General features: G+C 43.8%; 1 protein-coding gene and 1 pseudogene across 1 annotated transcript; one reads left to right on the top strand and one right to left on the bottom strand.

Moving 5' to 3' along the window:
• Positions 1-24720, bottom strand: part of LOC127922898 (fish-egg lectin-like) — a 115286-nt pseudogene that overhangs the window by 46764 nt on the left and 43802 nt on the right.
• Positions 22046-23889, top strand: LOC127922902 (fish-egg lectin-like). Its single transcript, XM_052506855.1, has 5 exons — positions 22046-22211; positions 22328-22561; positions 22733-22950; positions 23081-23199; positions 23442-23889. The coding sequence occupies exons 1-5, from the start codon at positions 22157-22159 to the stop codon at positions 23581-23583; spliced, it is 768 nt and encodes a 255-aa protein (XP_052362815.1). The 5' UTR covers positions 22046-22156; the 3' UTR covers positions 23584-23889.

The raw sequence follows: 24720 nt of genomic DNA on the forward strand, positions 1-24720 counted from the left end.
TCAATGTTAAGTTCAAAATTGTTTTACATTGAGCAGAAATCATTGGGTTGATGGAGTATTCCATGTCAGTTGTCAATTACCCAATTTTAATTACAGCCATATCAAAGCTCACTGGACTTTTCCCAAGTGAAATGTTTTAAAGTGTACATTTAGGTAAGATGTTTTGGCGGTTCTAGCTTGTATGGCTCCCTGGTGACTTCAAACAAAATTGTTTTATTTGAACATTGATTGATGACCAATTTTAGTTATGGGAAATGCCATTTAGGTAAGATGTTTATGCTGTGACCAAACTATTTGAACATTGATTGATGACTAGTTATGTGATGCTGATTGCTCATCTAACATTGAACTACGAACATTGGAACATTGACTGAGTGCCTAGTTATTGGACACTGATGGTAGATTGAGCTATGATCATGATGTAATATGAGAGATGATGAGCTGTGACAAGGATTGACAAGGTCACGTGCTTCATGCACATCAGGGATTTACATTAAAGTCTGAAAGGCACCTACCGACACATCGGGCAAGTCAGGAATATTTTTTGGTTACCTGAAGATTGGATCACTTGCCCGAAAATGTAAATGAGCTGTTCACACTCAGAAGTGCCTTTTACTACACATAGGGGTGGACTCATGTATTTTGGTTGTTATGTAAGAACAGGCTCAACCAGCCTGACTGCCGTACATTGTCTGTCTTTCACTAACCTTAAATGTAGAGGAACCAGAAAGATTTGTTTTAGGTTAAGACTACTGGAGTTAGTTTCAGTTGGCTTGAATTCACTTTTTTATATCACCGGCCCAATGGTGCTACCTCAGAGCAGTGGGGCTACCTCAGAGCAGTGGGGCTACCTCAGAGCGGTGGGGCTACCTCAGAGCGGTGGTGCTACCTCAGAGCGGTGGTGCTACCTCAGAGCAGTGGGGCTACCTCAGAGCGGTGGGGCTACCTCAGAGCGGTGGTGCTACCTCAGAGCGGTGGTGCTACCTCAGAGCAGTGGTGCTACCTCAGAGCAGTGGTGCTACCTCAGAGCGGTGGTGCTACCTCAGAGCAGTGGGGCTACCTCAGAGCAGTGGTGCTACCTCAGAGCGGTGGTGTTACCTCAGAGCGGTGGGGCTACCTCAGAGCGGTGGTGCTACCTCAGAGCGGTGGTGCTACCTCAGAGCGGTGGTGCTACCTCAGAGCAGTGGTGCTACCTCAGAGCAGTGGGGCTACCTCAGAGCAGTGGGGCTACCTCAGAGCAGTGGGGCTACCTCAGAGCAGTGGGGCTACCTCAGAGCACTGGGGCTACCTCAGAGCAGGCTTAACTTGAGTGACTGCTCAGTTCACTTGCCCCTAAAGGCACCGTCAATCCTTACACATTTGTTCCATCCAGTGCCCTCTGGTTTACTGGCTGTGATTCTGACTCTGTGTTGAAGATAGAGGTGGGGTACTGTTCAAAATGCCTTGAATCCCACATTATCATTTCTGTGATTTAGTGCTTCCAACCCCTGGTGTGTTTGAGCTACATTGCATTGGTCTATTTATTCTGAATCCATTGAGACCAATCATTAGCCTGTGTGATTAACCGGGGCTGAGCTTGAGCAGTGTTTGTGAGACCAGGGCGGATCCTGAAAATGATTCCTCTCACAAAAACGTCATTAAAGTCTGATTGGTTTGAGCTACGAATGATTAATGCTTTATTTTTCATGAAATAAACTTTACTCTGGTTTGTGTGCTTGCCTTAATTGTGTAAGGGAATACCCCCCTGTATTGGACAAAAATGAATGGGAAGTCATTGGCATCGGACAAACCATATACACATTGTCCAATACCACCCAATTCGGTGTTGATTCATGCAAAGTGTATTGCAAATGCCATATGGCAATTGCCAGTTGTAACACTTTAAAAATTCAACAGGTGGCGAATCCGCTCCACCATGGTTTTTCATATTGGAAATGTAACCCAAGTCAACCTCCAAAAGCAGAATTTTGAAAAAAATGATTTTTTTGTCAAAAACTTATCACCCCTTAAAGTGCTTTCTGGACCGTTTTTTGAAATTCTTTCGATTTTTTTTTTTGTCAATTACACATGTGTAAGAACTGTATGAATATACTTTTGTCCAATTTTATTATCATATTTTTTATTTGTTTTTTACATGCGCATAAGTAATATGTTTTGTCCATTTTCAATATGATTTCATAGGAAGTCAAAAGTCAAAAGTCAAAAATGTCAAAGTTTTGTAAAAACAATTACACACGTATAAGAACTGTATAAAGTGCTTTCATTTTTGGCCAAACCATAAGATATTTTCTCAAAAATTCTTTCAAATTTTGTGTTCCTTTCAATTACATCATGTCCATTTGGTGATGTTTTTTTCATAAGAACTGTATCAACCATTTACTTTATGTTGTATTTTATTATCATATTTATTTTTTAAACGTTGTTTTTTCATGTCCATTTTGTGATTTTTTTCACATTTTTTGGGGCCAAATGCCATAAGATATTTGACATGCTCAAAAATCCTGCAGAAATGCAAAATTGACTGGCCTGATGAACTCGGGATGGCCGGGCAGTGATAGTTGTTCCTTTCCATCACTCGTTGTGTTGATTTCATCATGTCCATTTGGTGATGTTTTTTTCACTATAGAATCATATTGCAAATGCACGTGCATTTGCAATATGGTTCAATGGGCATTTACCATATGAAATTTGACATGCTCAAAAATGCAAAATTGACTGGCCTGATGAACACAGGATGGCCGAGCAGTGATAGTTGTACCTTCCCATCACTCGTTGTGTTGATTTCATAATGTCCATTTGTTTATGTTTTCTTACTTTTGCAAAGTCACTGTGCATTTGCAATATGGTTCAATGGGCAGGTACCATCACGAATTTGTCATGCTATAAAAATCCTGCAGGAATGTGAAATTGACTGGCCCGATGAACTCGGGATGGCTGGCCAGTGATTCTGGTTCATCTCAATGGCTCGTTAGGGTTGATTTCAGAGTGTCACTTTGGTGATGGTACCTCACTGTTTAAACATATTGCAACTGGACAAGAGTCACCAGCAAGTCACCGTCCATCAGTCAATTAGATATCATTCTGACACGAAACTGATACAAACTGACACCAAACCCACTTTTTCCAACTCGTTTAGTAGCCAACTATCACATACTTCAGAGCTGGCCCAAAATTCACAACGCCTTCGGTTCAAACCATAAAAAAAAAACATAAAACACGTAGTTACGTTCTAGCTGCGGGTCCATTTATTATGTTATGTGTAGGCCTAGCTGAGGCGATCCCGAATCCCAAGTTTCGGCTCGATCGGTCATTCGGTGTCCGAGCAAAACCCTAATTGGTGCTGAAAATCCACTTTTTTCCATGACTTGCTACGGGATCCTTGAATCAGCTATCGGACAGAAACGTTGGGTTCCGTCTCTATGGGCCGAGACGGTCGCAATGCACCTAGACTTGTGTCTCTGAGACTTTTCTAAATGTCGTCATTTTCATAATGGTCAAAATGAATTGAAGTCATTGCAAATGTACGAGGCTGTTTCTCGGTCCGAGAACCTAGAGCCACGTAACTCACCACGCACTATCGACCGAAGGTCTAGAACAGGATTCTAAAGTTTCGGAACTCTAGGTCTGACGGTTCTTTTTTAGCTCGAACAAAGCTAGCTATTGCAGACACTGTCAGTCTCTATGCACCCCAATACGTTTAGTTTTCCTTTGAAATTTTACGGGACAAATGACTGATTTACAGTTCATGGGGGTTGCCTAATCACATATATGACGTTTTGGAAAGATCTGACTTTTTTAACCCCTCGAAACAGCCCAAGAGACACCAATTATGGCACTTCCGGTTGGCACAGGAAGCTAAGTCAACACATATCCTCACTGGGGTATGCTTTTACAGAATCCTGAGTTTTAAGTCCTTACGTTAAGAATTGACTGATTTACACAGGGTTGAATGCACTATGTCTATCAAACTGCAGGCAGGGTATGGATAAACACTTTTAGGGTGATTTTAACCACTTCCGGTTGGTCCAGGAAGCTTAGAATCAACACAGATAGACCTCGTAGTGGCCTGATGGACTGTCATCGAAGACAGGTTCATACGATATTCATAACCCACATAGGATTCAGGTTGAATTTAGGGGTGCAGGCAATGTATTCCTATGGGGAGAGAAGTCAATGAGGTCGAACTGTGCTTCTCACCCTAACAGTTCTCTCACTGTCACCCAAAAGCAAATGACATTGAAGGCCAGCCTTCATTTTGGGCCTACTTTTCTAATGGTCGCTGTGCTTAGACCGAGCGAGCAACGGTCAAGCGGGGCATCTCGTTGAACTCGGCACGGCCTAGGGAATATGGAAATTCCATTGTAGGCTTTGTGTGTCTTTAAGCACCGCACTTTGTCACTCCATCCTTGCTGTGTGTGTGTTTCTGTGTGTGTGTGTGTGAGAGAGAGCTTTTCTTTGACATCTGTTGGGAGAAATGACTGACTTACAGTTTATGGGGGTTGCCTCATCACACATATGAAGTTTTGAAAAGATCTGACCTTTTTACCCCTTGGAAACTGCCACTGTGACACCATTTAAGGCACTTCCGGTTGGCACAGGAAGCTATAAATAAACTCATATCCTGATTGGTGTATGCCTTTACAGAATCCTGAGTTTTAAGTCTTTACGTTAAGAACTGAGTTATTTACAGAGGGTTTAGTGAGTGTGTGTTATTTCAGAAAATCATAGAAAATCACAGAAATCTCGCAGAGCTCCGCAGCACACTTTAAAAAGATTCGTAAGAACACCCCGCAACTGGATCTGTAACCGTTGAAGAAAAAAAACACCTATCCGTGAACATCACCAATCTGTCATCGTACGATTTCTCTTAAATGACGATAGATAAATGGCTGGTTCTTTTTTTATTGACACCGGAGGCTCCTTGACTTTGAAGTGAAGTGGAAAAATAATTTCTCTATTTTCATTTTGGACCTTTAATCCCAGATAAATGGCCATAACTCAAAAACCGTTGAGGCCTAGACGCCATCTTGTTCGGGGCCAACTGCCCATTATGCGAGTTTTCGAGTTTTCGAGATAAGGCCCCGTCGTGAATCGTGATGTTTTGTCCAATAGCAATATGATTGCTTATGCCCTCTTGTGGGATATTCCGGGACAGCGGAAAAATGACCAAAATCTTATTATTTTTGTAAAACGGAAACCGAATGTCCGACAAAGTTCATTTGATGACTTCCTGGTAGGTCCGGCCCTGCCGCTCGGCCCGACGCCGTCCGCGAATTTTACAAACGATTTCGGACATCTAGTAAGGGACCGTACATTTGCAATATGGACTTTCTCACTAACCATACAGCAACTGCCGAAATCTTCCCTTAAGGTATGTACAGGTTTAATTTACAGCAGTCTTACCCTGTACCTACCCTCTGAGCAGGGCCGGCCCGCTCATTAGGAAGGATTATGCGGCCGTCTATGGAGGCATATGGACGAGGGCGGCATTTTCTGAGCTAATCTGACCAAGACCCACCTTCCCCAACAACCCATAAAACCTCACGTAATTCTGCCCAAAAACCATTACAATTGCTCTCAACCAGTGGGCATATGGGCTTTTTAGGTGAGCACTGATGTCGCCCTGTGATAAGGCAGGGTTACAAAATATTTTGCTTGTTCATTCCCAGCGAATCAAATCAAATGTATTTATATAGCCCTTCGTACATCAGCTGAAATCTCAAAGTGCTGTACAGAAACCCAGCTTAAAACCCCAAACAGCAAGCAATGCAGGTGTAGAAGCACAGTGGCAATGAAAAACTACCTAGAAAGACAAAACCTAGGAAGAAACCTAGAGAGGAACCAGGCTATGAGGGGTGGCCAGTCCTTTTCTGGGAGTGCCGGGTGAAGATTATAACAGAACATGGCCAAGATGTTCAAATGTTCATAAATGACCAGCAGGGTCAAATAATAATAATCACAGTAGTTGTTGAGGTTGCAGCAAGTCAGCACCTCCGGAGTAAATGTCATTTGGCTTTTCATAGCTGATCATTAAGAGTATCTTTACCACTCCTACCTCAGGAGAAAATGTCAGATGGCTTTTCATAGCCGATCATTGAGAGTATCTCTACCGGTCCTGCTGTCTCTAGAGAGTTGAAAACAGCAGGTCTGGGACAGGTAGCACGTCCGGTGAACAGGTCAGGATTCCATAGCCGCAGGCAGAACAGTTGAAACTGGAGCAGCAGCAAGGCCAGGTGGACTGGGGACAGCAAGGAGTCATCATGCCAGGTAGTCCTGAGGCATGGTCCTAGGGCTCAGGTCCTCCGAGAGAGAGAAAGAAAAAGATAAAGAGAGAATTAGAGAGAGCATACTTAAATTCACACAGGACACCGGATAAGACAGGAGAAGTACTCCAGATATAACAAACTGACCCTTGCCCCCCGACACATAAACTACTGCAGCATAAATACTGGAGGCTGAGACAGGAGGGGTCAGGAGACACTGTGGACCCATCCGATGATACCCCCGGACAGGGCCAAACAGGAAGAATATAATCCCACCCACTTTGCCAAATCACAGCCCCCACGCCACTAGAGGGATATCTTCAACCACCAACTTACCATCCTGAGACAAGGCCAAGTATAGCCCACAAAGATCTCCGCCACGGCACAACCCAGGGGGGTCAACCCAGGTAGGGAGATCACATCAGTGACTCAACCCACCCCTCCTAGGGACGGCATGAAACAGCACCAGTAAGCCAGTGACTCGGCCCCTGTAATACGGTTAGAGGCAGAGAATCCCGGTGGAAAGAGGGGAACCGGCCAGGCAGAGACAGCAAGGGCGGTTCGTTGCTCCAGAGCCTTTCCGTTCACCTTCACACTCCTTCCGTTTCCCCTCCTAGGGACGGCATGAAAGAGCACCAGTAAGCCAGTGACTCAGCCCCTGTAATACGGTTAGAGGCAGAGAATCCCGGTGGAAAGAGGGGAACCGGCCAGGCAGAGACAGCAAGGGCGGTTCATTGCTCCAGAGCCTTTCAGTTCACCTTCACACTCCTGGGCCAGACGACACTCAATCATAGGACCTACTGAAGAGATGAGTCTTCAGTAAAGACTTAAAGGTTGAGACCGAGTCTGCGTCTCTCACATGAGTAGGCAGACTATTCCATAAAAATAGAGCTCTACAGGAGAAAGCCCTGCCTGCCTCCAGCTGTTTGCTTAGAACTTCTAGGGACAATTAGGAGGCCTGCGTCTTGTGACCATAGCGTACGTGTAGGTATGTACGGCAGGACCAAATCAGAGTGATAGGTAGGAGCAAGCCCATGTAATGCTTTGTAGGTTAGCAGTAAAACCTTGAAATCAGCCCTTGCCTTGACAGGAAGCCAGTGTAGGGGGGCTAGCACTGGAGTAATATGATCAAATTTGTTGGTTCTAGTCAGGATTCTAGCAGCCGTATTTAGCACTAACTGAAGTTTATTTAGTGCTTTAACCGGAAAGTAGAGCATTGCAGTAGTCTAACCCAGAAGAAAAAGAAGCATGGATTAATTTTTTGGATTTTTGGACAGAAATGTTCTGATTTTTGCAATGTTACGTAAATGGAAAAAAGCTGTCCTTGAAACAGTCTTGATATGTTTGTCAAAAGAGAGATCATGGTCCAGAGTAACGCAGAGGTCCTTCACAGTTTTATTTGAGACGACTGTACAACCATTTAGATTAATTGTCAGATTCAACAGAAGTTCTCTTTGATTTTTGGGACCTAGAACAAGCATCTCTGTTTTGTGAGAGTTTAAAAGTAGAACGTTTGCAGCCATCTACTTCCATATGTCTGAAACACAGGCTTCTAGCGAGGGCAATTTCGGGGCTTCACCAAGTTTTATTGAAATGTACAGCTGTGTCTCATCCGCATAGCAGTGAAAGTTAACATTATGTTTTCGATTGACATCCCCAAGAGGTAAAATACACTGCTCAAAAAAATACACTAAAAATAAAGGGAACACTAAAATAACACATCCTAGATCTGAATGAATTAAATATTCTTATTAAATAAATTTTTCTTTACATAGTTGAATGTGCTGACAACAAAATCACACAAAAAATGATCAATGGAAATCAAATGTATCAACCCATGGAGGTCTGGATTTGGAGTCACACTCAAAATTAAAGTGGAAAACCACACTACAGGCTGATCCAATGTTGATGTAATGTCCTTAAAACAAGTCAAAATGAGGCTCAGTAGTGTGTGTGCCTCCACGTGCCTGTATGACCTCCCTACAACACCTGGGCATGCTCCTGATGAGGTGGCGGATGGTCTCCTGAGGGATCTCCTCCCAGACCTGGACTAAAGCATCCGCCAACTCCTGGACAGTCTGTGGTGCAACGTGGCGTTGGTGGATGGAGCGAGACGTGATGTCCCATATGTGATCAGTTGGATTCAGGTCTGGGGAACGGGCGGGCCAGTCCATAGCATCAATGCCTTCCTCTTGCAGGAACTGCTGCCACACTCCAGCCACATGAGGTCTAGCATTGTCTTGCATTAGGAGGAACCCAGGGCCAACCACACCAGCATATGGTCTCACAAGGGGTCTGAGGATCTCATCTCAGTACCTAATGGCAGTCAGGCTACCTCTGGCGAGCACATGGAGGGCTGTGCGGCCCCCAAAGAAATGTCACCCCACACCATGACTGACCCACCCACCGCCAAACCGGTCATGCTGGAGGATGTTGCAGGCAGCAGAACGTTCTCCACGGCGTCTCCAGACTCTGTCACATCTGTCACATGTGGTCAGTGTGAACCTGCTTTCATCTGTGAAGAGCACAGGGCACCAGTGGCGAATTTGCCAATCTTGGTGTTCTCTGGCAAATGCCAAACGTCCTGCACGGTGTTGGGCTGTAAGCACAACCCCCACCTGTGGATGTCGGGCCCTCATACCACCCTCATGGAGTCTGTTTCTGACCGTTTGAGCAGACACATGCACATTTGTGGCCTGCTGGAGGTCATTTTGCAGGGCTCTGGCAGTGCTCCTCCTGCTCCTCCTTGCACAAAGGCGGAGGTAGCAGTCCTGCTGCTGGGTTGTTGCCCTCCTACGGCCTCCTCCACATCTCCTGATGTACTGGCATGTCTCCTGGTAGCGCCTCCATGCTCTGGACACTACGCTGACAGACACAGCAAACCTTCTTGCCACATCTCGCATTGATGTGCCATCCTGGATGAGCTGCACTACCTGAGACACTTGTGTGGGTTGTAGACTCCGTCTCATGCTACCACTAGAGTGAAAGCACCGCCAGCATTCAAAAGTGAACAAAACATCAGCCGGGAAACATAGGAACTGAGAAGTGGTCTGTGGTCCCCACCTGCAGAACCACTCCTTTATTGGGGGTGTCTTGCTAAATGCCTAGAAATTCCACCTGTTGTCTATTCCATTTGCACAACAGCATGTGAAATGTATTGTCAATCAGTGTTGCTTCCTAAGTGGACAGTTTGATTTCACAGAAGTGTGATTGACTTGGAGTTACATTGTGTTGTTTAAGTGTTCCCTTTATTTTTTTGCGCAGTGTATATAGAAAACAATAGTGGTCCTAAAACGGAACCTTGAGGAACACCGCAATTTACAGTTGATTTGTCAGAGTACAAACCATTCACAGAGACAAACTGATATCTTTCCAACAGTAAGATCTAAACCAGGCCAGAACTTGTCCGTGTAGACCAATTTGGGTTTCCAATCTCTCCAAAAGAATGTGGTGATCGATGGTATCAAAAGCAGCACTAAGGTCTAGGAGCACGAAGACAGATGCAGAGCCTCGGTCTGATGCCATTAAAAGGTAATTTACCACCTTCACAAGTGCAGTCTCAGTGCTATTTAAAATATATATATATATTTCACCTTTATTTAACCAGGTAGGCTAGTTGAGAACAAGTTCTCATTTGCAACTGTGACCTGGCCAAGATAAAGCATAGCAGTGTGAACAGACAACACAGAGTTACACATGGAGTAAACAATTAACAAGTCAATAACACAGTAGAAAAAAAGGGAGTCTATATACATTGTGTGCAAAAGGCATGAGGAGGTAGGCGAATAATTACAATTTTGCAGATTAACACGAGTGATAAATGATCAGATGATCATGTACAGGTAGAGATATTGGTGTGCAAAAGAGTAGAAAAGTAAATAAATAAAAACAGTATGGGGATGAGGTAGGTGAAAATGGGTGGGCTATTTACCAATAGACTATGTACAGCTGCAGCGATCGGTCAGCTGCTCAGATAGCAGATGTTTGAAGTTGGTGAGGGAGATAAAAGTCTCCAACTTCAGCGATTTTTGCAATTCGTTCCAGTCACAGGCAGCAGAGTACTGGAACGAAAGGCGGCCAAATGAGGTGTTGGCTCAGTGAGATACACCTGCTGGAGCGCGTGCTACGGATGGGTGTTGCCATCGTGACCAGTGAGCTGAGATAAGGCGGAGCTTTACCTAGCATGGACTTGTAGATGACCTGGAGCCAGTGGGTCTGGCGACGAATATGTAGCGAGGGCCAGCCGACTAGAGCATACAAGTCGCAGTGGTGGGTGGTATAAGGTGCTTTAGTGACAAAACGGATGGCACTGTGATAAACTGCATCCAGTTTGCTGAGTAGAGTGTTGGAAGCAATTTTGTAGATGACATCGCCAAAGTCGAGGATCGGTAGGATAGTCAGTTTTACTAGGGTAAGTTTGGCGGCGTGAGTGAAGGAGGCTTTGTTGCGGAATAGAAAGCCGACTCTTGATTTGATTTTCGATTGGAGATGTTTGATATGAGTCTGGAAGGAGAGTTTACAGTCTAGCCAGACACCTAGGTACTTATAGATGTCCACATATTCAAGGTCGGAACCATCCAGGGTGGTGGTGCTGGTCAGGCGTGCGGGTGCAGGCAGCGAACGGTTGATGATGGGGTCTAAAACCAGACTGAAGCCTTTCGTATACATTGTCTGTCTTCAGGAAGGCAGTGAGTTGCTGCGCATCAGCTTTTTCTAAAATGTTTGAGAGGAATGGAAGATTTGATATAGGCTGATAGTTTTTTATGTTTTCTGGGTCAAGGTTTGGCTTTTTCAAAAGAGGCTTTATTACTACCACTTTTAGTGAGTTTGGTACACATCCGGTGGATAGAGAGCCGTTTATTATGTTCAACATAGGAGGGCCAAGCACAGGAAGCAGCTCTTTCAGTAGTTTAGCTGGAATAGGGTCCAGCTTGAAGGTTTAGAGGCCATGATTATTTTCATCATTGTGTCAAGATATTTTATCCTAAAACACTTGAGTGTCTCTCTTGATCCTAGGTCCTGGCAGAGTTGTGCAGACTCAGGACAACTGAGCTTTGAAGGAATACGCAGATTTAAAGAGGAGTCTGTAATTTGCCTTCTAATAATCATGATCTTTTCCTCAAAGAAGTTCATGATTTTATTACTGTTGAAGTGAAAGCCATCCTCACTTGGGGAATGCTGCTTTTTGTTAGCTTTGCGACAGTATCAAAAATATATTTAGGATTTTTCTTATTTTCCTCAATTAAGTTGGAAAAATAAGTTAATCGAGCAGCATTAAGGGCTCTTCGATACTGCATGGAACTGTCTTTCCAAGCTGTTCGGAAGACTTCCAGTTTGGTGTGGCGCCATTTCCGTTCCAACTTTCTGGAAGCTTGCTTCAGAGCTCTGGTATTTTCTGTATACCAGGGAGCTAGTTTCTTATTTGAAATGTTTTTAGTTTTTAGGTGTGCAACTGCATCTAGGGTATTGTGCAAGGTTAAATTGAGTTCCTCAGTTTGGTGGTTAACTGATTTTTGTCCTCTGACGTCCTTGGGTAGGCAGAGGGAGTCTGGAAGGGCATCAAGGAATATTTGTGTTGTATGTGAATTTATAGCATGAGTTTTGATGCTCCTTGGTTGGGGTCTGAGCAGATTATTTGTTGCAATTGCAAATGTAATAAAATGGTGGTCCGATCGTCCAGGATTATGAGGAAAAACATTAAGATCCACAACATTTATTCCATGGGACAAAACCCACTGAGTCGATGATGGCTCCGAAAGCCTTTTGGAGTGGTCTGTGGACTTTTCCATGTGAATATTAAAGTCACCAAAAATCTGAATATTGTCTGCTATGACTACAAGGTCCGATAGGAATTCAGGGAACTCAATGAGGAACGCTGTATATGGCCCTGTTAATAGTAGCTATAAAAAGTGATTGAGTAGGCTGCATCGATTTCATGACTAGAAGTTCAAAGGATGAAAACATATTTTTTTTTGTGAATTGAAATTTGCTATCGTGAATGTTAGCAACACCTCCGCCTTTGCGGGATGTACGGGGATATGGTCACTAGTGTAACCAGGAGGTGAGGCCTCATTAAACACAGTAAATTCATCAGGCTTAAGCCATGTTTCAGTCAGGCCAATCACATCAAGATTATGATCAGTGATTAGTTCATTGACTATAACTGCCTTGGAAGTGAGGGATCTAACATTAAGTAGCCCTATTTTGAGATGTGAGGTATCACGATCTCTTTCAATAATGGCAGGAATGGAGGAGGTCTTTATCCTAGTGAGATTGCTAAGGCGAACACCGCCATGGTTAGTTTTGCCCAACCCAGGTCGAGGCACAGACACGGTCTCAATGGAGATAGCTGACTCTGCTAGTGGCAGACTCCACTAAGCTAGTAGGCTGGCTAACAGCCTGCTGCCATGGCCTGCACCCTATCTCATTGTGGAGCTAGAGGAGTTAGAGCCCTGTCTATGTTCATAGATGAGAGCACCCCTCCAGCTAGGATGGAGTCCGTCACTCCTCAGCAGGCCAGGCTTGGTCCTGTTTGTGGGTGAGTCCCAGAAAGAGGGCCAATTATCTACAAATTCTATCTTTTGGAAGGGGCAGAAAACAGTTTTCAACCAACGATTGAGTTGCAAGAGACTGCTGTATAACTCATCACTCCACCTAACTGGGAGGGGGCCAGAGACAATTACTCGATGCCGACACATTTTTTCTAGCTGATTTACACGCTGAAGCTATGTTGTGCTTGGTGACCTCTTGACTGTTTCATCCTAACATCGTTGGTGCAGACGTGGATAACAATATCTCTATACTCTATACACTCGCCAGTTTTAGCTTTAGCCAGCACCATCTTCAGATTAGCCTTAACGTCGGTAGCCCTGCCCCCTGGTAAATGATCGCTGGAGGATTCGTTTTAAGTCTAATACTGCGGGTAATGGAGTCGCCAATGACGAGGGTTTTCAATTTGTCAGAGCTAATGAGCTAATGGTGGGAATCTTCGGAGTCTCAGACCCCGTAACGGGAGGAGTAGAGACAAGAGAAGGCTTGGCCTCAGACTCAGACTTCCTGCTTAATAGGGAAAACCTTTTGAGACGTCTTTGTGAGAAGAACCATTTTCAGGATCCGCCCTGGTCTCACAAACTGTTTCAGCTCAGCGGCCGTTAGTCATACAGGCTAATAGTTGGTGTCAATGGATGCAGAATAAATAGACTAATGCAATGTAGTTCAAACATACCATTTTTCAAATGGGTTGGAAGCACTAAATCACGGAAATGATAATGTGGGATTCAAGGCATTTTGAACAGATGTACCCCACCTCTATCTTCAGCACAGAGACGGCATCACAGCCAGTAAACCAGAGGGCACTGGATGGAGCAATGTCTAAATGTGCAGGGATTGAGGGTAAGGAATGTCCTATTGCCTCCTGGGGGCAGTGAACTGAGCAGTCACTCAAGTTAAGCCTGCTCTGAGGTAGCCTGAAAAATACTCCAGACTTGCTGATGGGCAGGTGCCTTTCAGACTTTAATGTAAATTCCTGATGTGTATGAAGCACGTGACCTACGACCTGGGTTATCTTTGGGTCGTCTCCATGTCTGGCTTCATCATGCAATGCACACATTGAGAATAATTAGTAGTCGGCAAAAACATCCATCATTCTGTATGAACAAGGCATTTGAGAATGCAATCCTTGTCACAGCTCATCATCTCTCATATTACATCATGATCATAGCTCAATCTACCATCAGTGTCCAATAACTAGGCACTCAGTCAATGTTCCAATGTTCGTAGTTCAATGTTAGATGAGCAATCAGCATCACATAACTAGTCATCAATCAATGTTCAAATAGTTTGGTCACAGACACGACATAAACATCTTACCTAAATGTACACTTTAAAACATTTCACTTGGGAAAAGTCCAGTGAGCTTTGATATGGCTGTAATTAAAATTGGGTAATTGACAACTGACATGGAATACTCCATCAACCCAATGATTTCTGCTCAATGTAAAACAATTTTGAACTTAAATATTGAAGTTTGCAACACAAATAGGCTGAGTTGATCAAACAAAGAGAGTATAATTTGAACCATGATAGTTTGTTGGTGATGTGGACACCAAGGAACTTGAAGCTCTCAACCTGCTCCACTACAGTCCTGTTGACGAGAATAGGGCGTGCTCAGTCCGCCCTTTCCTGTTGTCCACAATCATCTTCTTTGTCTTGATCATGTTGAGGGAGAGGTTGTTGTCCTGGCACCTCCTCCCTATAGGCTGTCTCACTGTTGTGTCATCTGCAAACTTGATGATGGTGTTGGAGTTGTGCCTGGTACTGCAGTCATGAGTGATCAGGGAGTACAGGAGGGGACTGAGCACGCACCCTTGAGGGGTGCCCGTGTTGAGGATCAGCGTGATGGATGTTTTGTTACCTACCCTTAACACCTGGGGGCGGCCCATCAGGAAGTCCAGGATCCAGTTACAGAGGGAGGTGTTAATTACCAGGTTCCTTAGCTAAGTGATGAGCTTTGAGGGCACTATGGTGTTGAAGGCTGAGCTGTCGTAAATGAATAGCATTCTCACATAGGTATTCCTTTTGTCCAGGTGGCAAAGGGCAGTACAATAGAGATTGCATCATCAGTATGAAAATCTGAGTGGTTCTAGGGTTTCTGGGATCATGGTGTTGATGTGAGCCAGACGTGAGTGCTACGGTTAGGTAGTCATTTAGACAGGTTACCTTAGTGTTCTTGGGCACAGGGACTATGGGGGTCTGCTTGAAACATGTTGATATTACAGACTCAGTCAGGAACGGGTTGAAAAATGTCGGTGAAGACACTTGCCAGTTGATCAGCGCATGCTCGGAGTACATGTCCTTGCAATCCATCTGGCCCGGTGCCTTGTGAATGTTGACGTATTCAAAGGTCTTACTCACATCGGCTATGGAGTGACTGATCACACAGTCGTCCGGAACAGCTGATGCTCTCATGCATGTTTCAGTGTTACTTGCCTCGAAGCGAGCATAGAAGTAATTTAACTTGTCTGGTAGTGTTGTGTCACTGGGCAGCTCGCGGCTGTGCTTCCCTTTGTAGTCTGTAATAGTTTGCAAGCCCTGCAACATTCGATGAGCGTCGGAGCTGGTGTAGTACGATTCAATGTTAGTCCTGTATTGACGCTTTGCCTGTTTGATTGTTCGCTGGAGGGCATTGCAGGATTTCTTATAAACTTCCGGGTTGGAATCCTGCTCCTTGAAAGCGGCAGCTCTACCCTTTAGCTCAGTGCGGATGTTGCCTGTAATCCAAAGCTTCTGGTTGGGATATGTACTGGTCACTGTGGGGACGACATCATCGATGCACTTATTGATGAAAACAGTGACTGATGTGGTATACTCCTCAAAGTGTTCATGATTTTTATTTTCAAAACAACACTCAAACAAAATAACTTTTGAAAACAAAAGCGCATAGTTCTGTCAGGTACAGACGCGAAACAGAAAACAAGATCCCACAAAAACCAAACGGAAAATGACAACTTATATGTGATCCCCAATCAGAGACAACGATAGACAGCTGCCTCTGATTTGGAACCACACTCGACCAAAACAAAGAAATAGAAAACATAGACTTTCCACCCGAGTCACACCTGACCTAACCAAACATAGAGAATAATAGGGATCTCTAAGGTGACAAGAGGATGGACAAGAGGATGGAATTATGGTCAGATTTTCCAAATGGAGGGCGAGGGAGAGCTATGTACACGTCTCTGTGTATGGAGTCAAGGTAGTTTTGCAATGGTCGCCAGGGAAGCATACATTTGTTTGAACTATGGCCCTGGCTGACTTCTTTACAATACAACTTTGTCCATTAGTTAGAGCGAACAACCAAAATATATGTCTTTCTGCTCCGTACTCACCCCCAAACAGCAGACATCACACATACAGTTGAGAGGAGCACAAGTTCAATCTGTAGTGCAGCACCCCTAGATAGAAAACATGTTGTGGGGTTATCGGGGACTTTGCTCAAGGTCCCAACATCAAGGGAATATTTTGAGGATGTGAACCCAGCAGCCCTCCAGTTGTGAAATCAATTCCGCCTGTTTATTCCAGCGACCAGCCGGGATTCGAACAGGACACTTTTCGGGCCACAGGTCTAATTCCTTAGCCGCTGGCTACCTACCACAAGTACAGTATGTATTGTTGCCTGACTGGTTCCAGAGAAGAAGAAAAAAGGAGTAAACAGTTCTTCTACAGAAAGAGTTAATCTGACAAATGAAGACAAATGCTATGTGTACATACTGTATAAGGTTTTAGGGTGTAGTACAACAATTTACATGCAGTGTCTGTCAGCAGCAGCCGAAAGAGAGATCCTCAGTCTCTGGTAGATCTGGGTTACTGCCAGACTGAGCAAAACATACAGTAGCGGTGCTTAGGTATTATCACTGGGGAAGCCAGAAAAAAGCCATATTACAACCTATGTTGTGATAGTTGAGTTGTTTGCTCTATAGCTTGTTAGTTTATATACCTTGACACGTGACATATATGCCTAAGGCAAAGACAGTAAGAATACACCATGTGTCACGCACGTCGCCAGGGAAATGACCGAACCAAGGTGCAGCGTTGTGAGTGTACATTTCTTTTTATTTTGAATGTCTCCAACAAAAACAAGAAACAACTAAAACGAACGTGAAGCTTACAAGGGCTATACAGGACACTAACAAAGTCAACTACCCACAACTAAGGTGGAAAAACAGGCTGCCTAAGTATGATTCCCAATCAGAGACAACGATAGACAGCTGTCCCTGATTGAGAACCATACCCGGCCAACACATAGAAACAGAAAACATAGAAATAAAGAAACTAGAATAGCCACCCTAGTCACACCCTGGCCTAACCAAAATAGAGAATAAAAGCCTCTCTATGGCCAGGGCGTGACAGTCCCCCCGTCTCCCAAAGGTGCAGACCCTGGCCGCAAAACCTGACTCTATAGGGGAGGGTCCGGGTGGGCATCTATTTCGGTGGCGGCCCGGTGCGGGACGCAGACTCCGCTCCACCTCTGGCTCCCCCACTTTGGTGGCGCCTTTGGACTGGGGACCATCGCTGCAGGCTCCGGACTGGGGGCCCTTGCTGCAGGCCCCGGACTGGGGACCCTCGCTGCAGGCCCCGGACTGGGGACCCTCGCTGCAGGCCCCGGACTGGGGACCCTCGCTGCAGGCCCCGGACTGAGAGGCCGTCGTTGGAGGCTCGGCAAAGGCGGGGCGCTGGCACAGGATGCACTGGGCTGTGCAGATGCACCGGAGACACAGTGCGCAGAGCCAGCGCAGGATAACCTGGGCTGTAGAGACGCACTGGCGGCCAGATGCACTGAGCCGGCACATTCCGTACTGGCTGGAAGCCCACCCTAGGCCGGCCGATGGGGGAGCTGGAATGTAGCGCACTGGGCTGTGAATGTGCACTGGAGACACAGTGCGCTCCATTGCATAACACGGTGGCTGACCAGTACCACTCTCCCTACGGTAAGCACAAGGAGTTGGCTCAGGGTTCCAACCTGACTCAGCCAATCTCCTCGTGTGCTCCCCCCATACGCACACACACACAATTTTTGGGGGTGTTGGCTGTTGAATTTATTATGGATAAATGAATAAACAATATCCCCATTTTAAATAGAATTGTATGTAGCTAAACTTATACTTTGTTTTATAAGTGATTGACAATATGAGTTCATAAGAAGGGATTGTGTGACAGGACAAGGAGTAATAAAAGTTAATGAACACCATTCCAACTAGGCAGAAACAAATGGGTTAGGGACTGAGTAAACACATAAGGTCGTTAGCCTATGGTTGACCCAACTGAAACTTAGCTCTGGGGTTTTTAGATAAGGCAGTGAGTGCATTCCTAGGTTTTCTGTCTAATAAAACTGTCAGTTCAGTGGTGATCGATAATGTTGAGGGGTCAAAAGTTATCTGGGAGTGTGTTAGTAAGTTAGAATTAACTTTTCACCTTACTTAGTCCCGGTCGAGAGGAGGGGATTCTGTTAAAGCAGTGAAATTACGTCATGATCTGTATATAAACTGAGGCATGTGTTTAAGTGGTAGCGCGCTCCGAGAATAAATTCTATTACCTATTATTGAAAGACTGGTCTGCGTCTATTTTATGCAAACAAGAAATCTTACAAATTCTCATAAAATAGATTAAGGGCTTTCAATTGATGAAAGCACATTGGCATAATTAAATTATATTAATATTGGCCTCCCGGTCTTTAGTGCCAGCCGTGACCCTGTGTAATCCTGGGCCCTTTTACTCGCTGCTTCTGCCTTCCTCGCTGCTTCCACCTGCTCCCACGGCAAGAGATCCTTTCCCACCAGGATCTCCTCCCACAATCCAGGATCCTTTCCCATTCAGGATGTCCTCCCACATCCAGGATCCTTTCCCATTCAGTATGTTCTCCCACATCCAGGATCCTTTCCCATTCAGGATGTCCTCCCACATCCAGGATCCTTTCCCATTCAGGATGTTCTCCCACATCCAGGATCCTTTCCCATTCAGGATGTTCTCCCACATCCAGGATCCTTTCCCATTCAGTATGTCCTCCCACATCCAGGATCCTTTCCCACCAGGATGTCCTCCACATCCAGGATCCTTTCCCACCAGGATCTCCTCCCACATCCAGGATCCTTTCCCATTCAGGATGTCCTCCCATGTCCAGAACTCCTTACCACACTGCTTGATCCATTTGTGGTGGGTAGTTCTGTTACGTGCAGCGTGGTGAGAGTACATTTCTTTTTTGTTATAAATGTCGCCAACAAACGCAAGAAACAACAAAAACGAACGTGACGCTTACTAGGGCTATACAGGCCACTAACAAAGTCAACTACCCACAACTAAGTGGAAAAACAGGCTGCCTAAGTATGATTCCTAATCAGAGACAATGATAGACAGCTGTCCCTGATTGAGAACCATACCCAGCCAAAACATAGAAACAGAAAATATAGAAATAAAAAAACTAGAATCCCCACCCTAATCACACCCTGTCCTAACCAAAATAGAGAATAAAAGCCTCTCTATGGCCAGGGCGTGACACCGTGACAGAATAAATTCAACCACACCTTTGTTTCATCACGAAACCGGATAGCAACCTCTGTCTGGTGAAGTCCACAAAGCATATTGCAGGTAACAAACAGTGACATGACTTACAGTATTTTCAAAGAAGTAAATCTTTCTGACATTTCATGACCACTAAACAACTACTGACTTAGAACCACGTTACCGCAAGTATAACAAAATAAACAGGAGCTGCCTCCACTATTCCAGCACCATTTAATCTTCAACATTTTAACATCAAATCCCTTATGCTTAGTCTAAAACAGCGACAGCTAATATACCAAAATATATTTTTAAAACGATTTAGTCCAATCAATGTCCAATCAATGTAATCTCACTGTGTTCTTTGGGACCTTCAATGCTGCAGAAATGTGTTGGTATCCTTCCCTAGATCTGTGCCTCGCCACAATCCTGTCTCAGATCTCTACAGACAATTCCTTTGATATCATGGCTTGGTTTTTTCTCTGACATGCACTGTCAACTGTGGGACCAGATATAGACAGGTGTGTACCTTTCCAAATCATGTCACATCAAGTGAATTTACAACAGGTGGATAATCAATGGAAACAGGATGCACCTGTACTCAAAACGAGTCTAGTAGCAAATGGTCTGTATACTTGTGTAAATAAATATTAATAAATATATATATATAAATATTCTTATGGCTGCAATCCCGTAAACAGGATCGATATGACAACAGCCAGCAAAAGTGCAGGGCGCCAAATTCAAACAACAGAAACCTCATATTTAAAATTCCTCAAACATACAATTATTTTATACTATTTTAACGGTAATCTTGTTGGTAATCCCACCACAGTGTCCGATTTCTAAAAGGCTTTACAGCAAAAGCAGCACAAACGATTATATTAGGTAACCACCAAATCACAGAAAAACACAGCCATTTTCCCAGCCAAAGACAGGAGTCACAAAAATCAGAAAGTAGCAGCAGGCCGTTTACTCTGGGCACCTCTGGGCACCTTATTCATCCAAGCTACTCAATACTGCCCGCAGCCATAAAAAAAATCTTGCTTTGTCGTTATGGGGTATTGTGTGTGTAGATGTTGTTTTGTGCCGTCAAGAGCCAGGTGGTAGACAGCAGGTGGTAGACATCATGTTCTAGCTGGTCTGACCAGCATGGTCTAGCTGGTTTTGCTGGTGACAAGCCTTCACTGTATTTTGGAAACATGCAAGCTTATAATGGTGATGCTGTTATACTGGTGACGAAGCTGGTCAAGCTGGTCTGACCACGTCCAATAGTTTGGGTCGTATTTCGTGTTATTTCTAACCCTGGCAGTCACTCTGGATGCATATTGTGAGAAGAAAAGTTCACAACATCCCTTTTCAAGCCAGCATGACGTGACTTGATTCTGGTGACTGGCTTATGTTGGTCACCATCAAAAACACACTGAAGTCTGGTCATCACAAAAAGACAACAAAGAGACCACGGAAACACAGCAAAGGCTGGTCACCAGCATCCTCAACAGGCTCTTCCTGGTCTAGGCTGTTTTTCTCAGCAGAGGAGGCCATCATCTTTACCCACCTGAATACTCTACACTTCAATTATTGATCACACAGCGCTTGTGATGCACTGTAGGTTGACATAGCAAACATACAGGCCTAAAGACAGTCTACACCTCCATTTTGTTGTGTTACAAAGTGGGCTTGAAATAGATTTAATTGTATTGTTTTTGTCATTGATCTACACAAAATAATCCATGAATACTCCATAATGTCAAAGTAAAAAAACAAATCTGAAATGTTTGACAAATTAATAACAATGAATTAACTACAATATAGTTGTTGCGTAAGTAGTGGAAGTAAAATGTGGCTTAACAAATCACATAAATGATATTGCCTCACTGTGTGAAATAATATGGGGTTGACCCTTCCTCTGTCCCCCATACATACAGTGGCGGATTTAGGTATAGGCGACATGGGCAGCCGCCCAGGGCGGCATCTTGCCGGGGGCGGCACGGGGCGCCCGCACAAAAAACAAAAACAATAATATTCGGAATGGTGACATTTGGGCAATGGTTTTCTATCGCTCATTTTCAAGTCACTTAACTTTGTCAGAGTGGGTTCACTGATTCTAGTTTGTGAGCTAGGCAGACTACTTCCTGGGAAGGTAAACCTCTCAGAAGTACGAGATGGGAGGGGTGGGGGGTTGACCTCCGGTCTCCCCACTGGAAGCCCGTGGTAGGCAGAGTTGGGGAATCTATCAAATAGCGCACCTCTAACTTTGTACAGTACTAATGCAATTAGTAATGCAATTAGTGGTGACATTTAGTTTGTGTGTTTCTTGTTTGAAGTGCAATAATCCGGTTCTCTTCTTTATAAGTGTGTTATTCTATATATGTATTTGGTGTGATACAGGATTTGTGCAATTTAGTTTAATTTGTGTTTTTTGTTAGAAATAGGTTAATAGTGTAATAATTCAAGTCTCTTTTTTATTTGTATTTATACACTACAATTTGTTTCTATTGGTCTTTGCTACTTCTTTTTGAAATGTTTTAAATGTTATGATTATTTGTTTGTGTTGTTCCAAATGTCTGAATAAAAATGACAGTTAAAAAAAGACAAGGACAAAAGAAAATGTAAACACAGAAAACATGAGAAGAACAAAGGAATGATCTTTGTCATCAGGTGACAATAACACAACCCTTCTCTCTGACAGACACCCTCAAGTCTTTGTTAAACAGGTGGAACAGGAAGCCATCATTGGTGAAAGGTATGTGCAGGGCTATAAAAGCTCAAAGTCTTGCAAGGGGACAATTGAAGTCTGGTGTACAATCAAACGTATACTGTAGATCTACAGAGACATCATGAGAGTCACTGCAGCCGTCCTATTGGTCCTCTGTCTCCTGACCATCAGTCATGGTAAGTTACCATCATCTGAAACATGCTTGATCAACTTGAAATTGATCATCAAGTTCGCTCCATAATGTCATCCTCCTTGTTGTCTGTGTGCTCGACTCATGTCTTTGTCTCCATAGCCTGGGACTGTCAGCCTGTTGTAAACATCAAGAATCTGATGCAGATCGATGCAGGACTGGGACAAGTGGTTGCTACGGACACAAGTCAAATCCCCTACTACCTGGTAGGTGATAAATGGATCCGCCTGCCTGGTTCCCTGAAGCATATCACTGTAGGACCAGCAGGGATCTGGGGTGTCAACAAGGACTATGCAATCTACAAGTATGTGGCCGGTAACTGGGTGCAAGCTGCAGGTTAGTGGAGAGAATTACTCTATTTATCCAGACGACACCTTCTTCTTAGCTTTCCTGATATCATCAGGCTGTTGAAAACATTTTAAATTGTAACTTGTAGGTCATTTGGCAGTACTCACAGATATGTGCTCCTTGTTTGCTTGTCCGTCTGTCTGTCTTTGTGGTCTTCAGGCCTTCTGAAACAGTTGGATGCTGGAGGTGAACAGTTTATTGCGGGGGCCAACATGGACGATACTCCATTCTGTCTGACACATAGTGCCACAGTTGGCTACAAGGGTCCAGGATCACCTCTTCCATGGACAGGATTACCAGGAGCTGTGAAGTACTACAGCTGTGGACCCTTTGCGTGCTGGGCAGTCAACAAGAATGATGATATCTTCTTAATGAGTGTAAGATCTGGGAAAGAGTGTGAGAGCTGGAGTAGAGTAGTAGAGGATGGAGAGTGTCAGTTATTCTAAAACTGTTTCATATTATATACGTTGAAATTGTCCTAAAACACTGATTGAATCTGTTAACCAGCTGAATCAAGACTGTCAAAACAACGGGTGGAGTCACATTGAAGGCAAGCTTTCCATGATTGAGGTGGCAACTGATGGTCGTGTCTTTGGGGTCAACTCTGCGGGTATTGTTTTTACCAGGTAAGGTTACTACTGAACTATGTGTATAATAATGCTATACATTGTTTTTTTTTTTTTTGTTTACAAACAATTGAGGAAAAGCTTACATTTTACCTTCTGATGTGGTTGAATAAAGCTCAAGAGGCAGAAGTTATATTTTTCAAAAATCTATGGCTATATTCAATTATTACAGTCCAAAAATGGATGTACTTAAAAAATGGATAAGCTTTAAAACATGAACCCCAACCCTTTCTTCAACACAGAGACGGCATCACAGCCAGTAAACCAGAGGGCACCGGATGGAGCAATATCCCAATGTCCATGCACATGGGCCACGTGACCTACGACCTGGGCCATCTTTGGGTCATCTCCAAGTCTGGAGTCACCATGGTGTGCACACCTTAGCCTCTCCTCTGCGTCTGAATGCCGTTCGGGATCTGTCTAAAGTTCACTTGCTAACTCATTGATCTCTCTTTCTGGAACAGCCTTCTGCTTGAGATTGCCCAACATTAGTTCATAAGAATCTTTCATTCTAAAACCTACTACTAACTATACTTTTCAGTACTTTATCTCTGTCAATAGTAATCACTGATCTTAATGATCTTGCTTCAGAGGTTATTCATTGAGATGGATGGAATCCTTTTTAATGCTTATTATCTCATTATATAATCATTTCCCGCAAAAACAAATAAAGCATTCAGTTTGAAGCTATTTTAATTTCCGTGTTTCCTTTTTTCATATTGAACAGGGGGATTTTAGTTTGCTCTGCCAGTGACGATTTTAGCATGTACATCTTGGTGGGGCAAACTCAACAAATTGTTTGAGATATATTCCAGCAAAGCCACTACACTGGTGGAAAAAGTACTTAATTGTCATACTTGAGTAAAAGTAAAGATACCTTAATAGGAAATGACTCAAGTAAAAGTGAAAGTCACCAAGTAAAATACTACTTGATTAAAAGTAATACAAGTAAATAGAATAGCTAAAATATAGATAAGTATCAAAAGTAAAAGTAAAACTTCCTTATTTTAAGTAAACCAGACGACACAATAAAAAAAATGTACAGATCGCTAGGGGCATACTCTAACACTCAGACAACATTTATAAACGATGCATGTGTGTTTAGTGAGTCTACCAGATCAGAGGCAGTAAGGATGACCAGGGATGTTCTCTGATAAGGGTGTGAATCGAACCATTTACTTTTGGGTGCCAGAGAATATGTATGGAGTAAAAAGTAAAAAAATTTTAGGAATGTAGTGAAGTAAAAGTACAAGTTGGCAAAAATATAAATTGTAAAGTACAGATAGGGGCGGCAGGGTAGCCTTGTGGTTAGAGTGTTGGACTAGTAACCGGAAGGTTGCAAGTTCAAACACCCGAGCTGACAAGGTACAAATCTGTCGTTCTGCCCCTGAACAGGGGCCGTCATTGAAAATAAGAATTTGTTGTTAACTGACTTGCCTGGTTAAATAAAGGTAAAATAAATACCAAAAAAATGACTTAGTAGTACATTAAAGTATTTTTACTTTACGTACTTTACACCAC

The sequence above is a fragment of the Oncorhynchus keta genome, unplaced genomic scaffold (genome assembly GCF_023373465.1).
Source record: "Oncorhynchus keta strain PuntledgeMale-10-30-2019 unplaced genomic scaffold, Oket_V2 Un_contig_2759_pilon_pilon, whole genome shotgun sequence".
Lineage (NCBI taxonomy): Eukaryota > Metazoa > Chordata > Actinopteri > Salmoniformes > Salmonidae > Oncorhynchus > Oncorhynchus keta.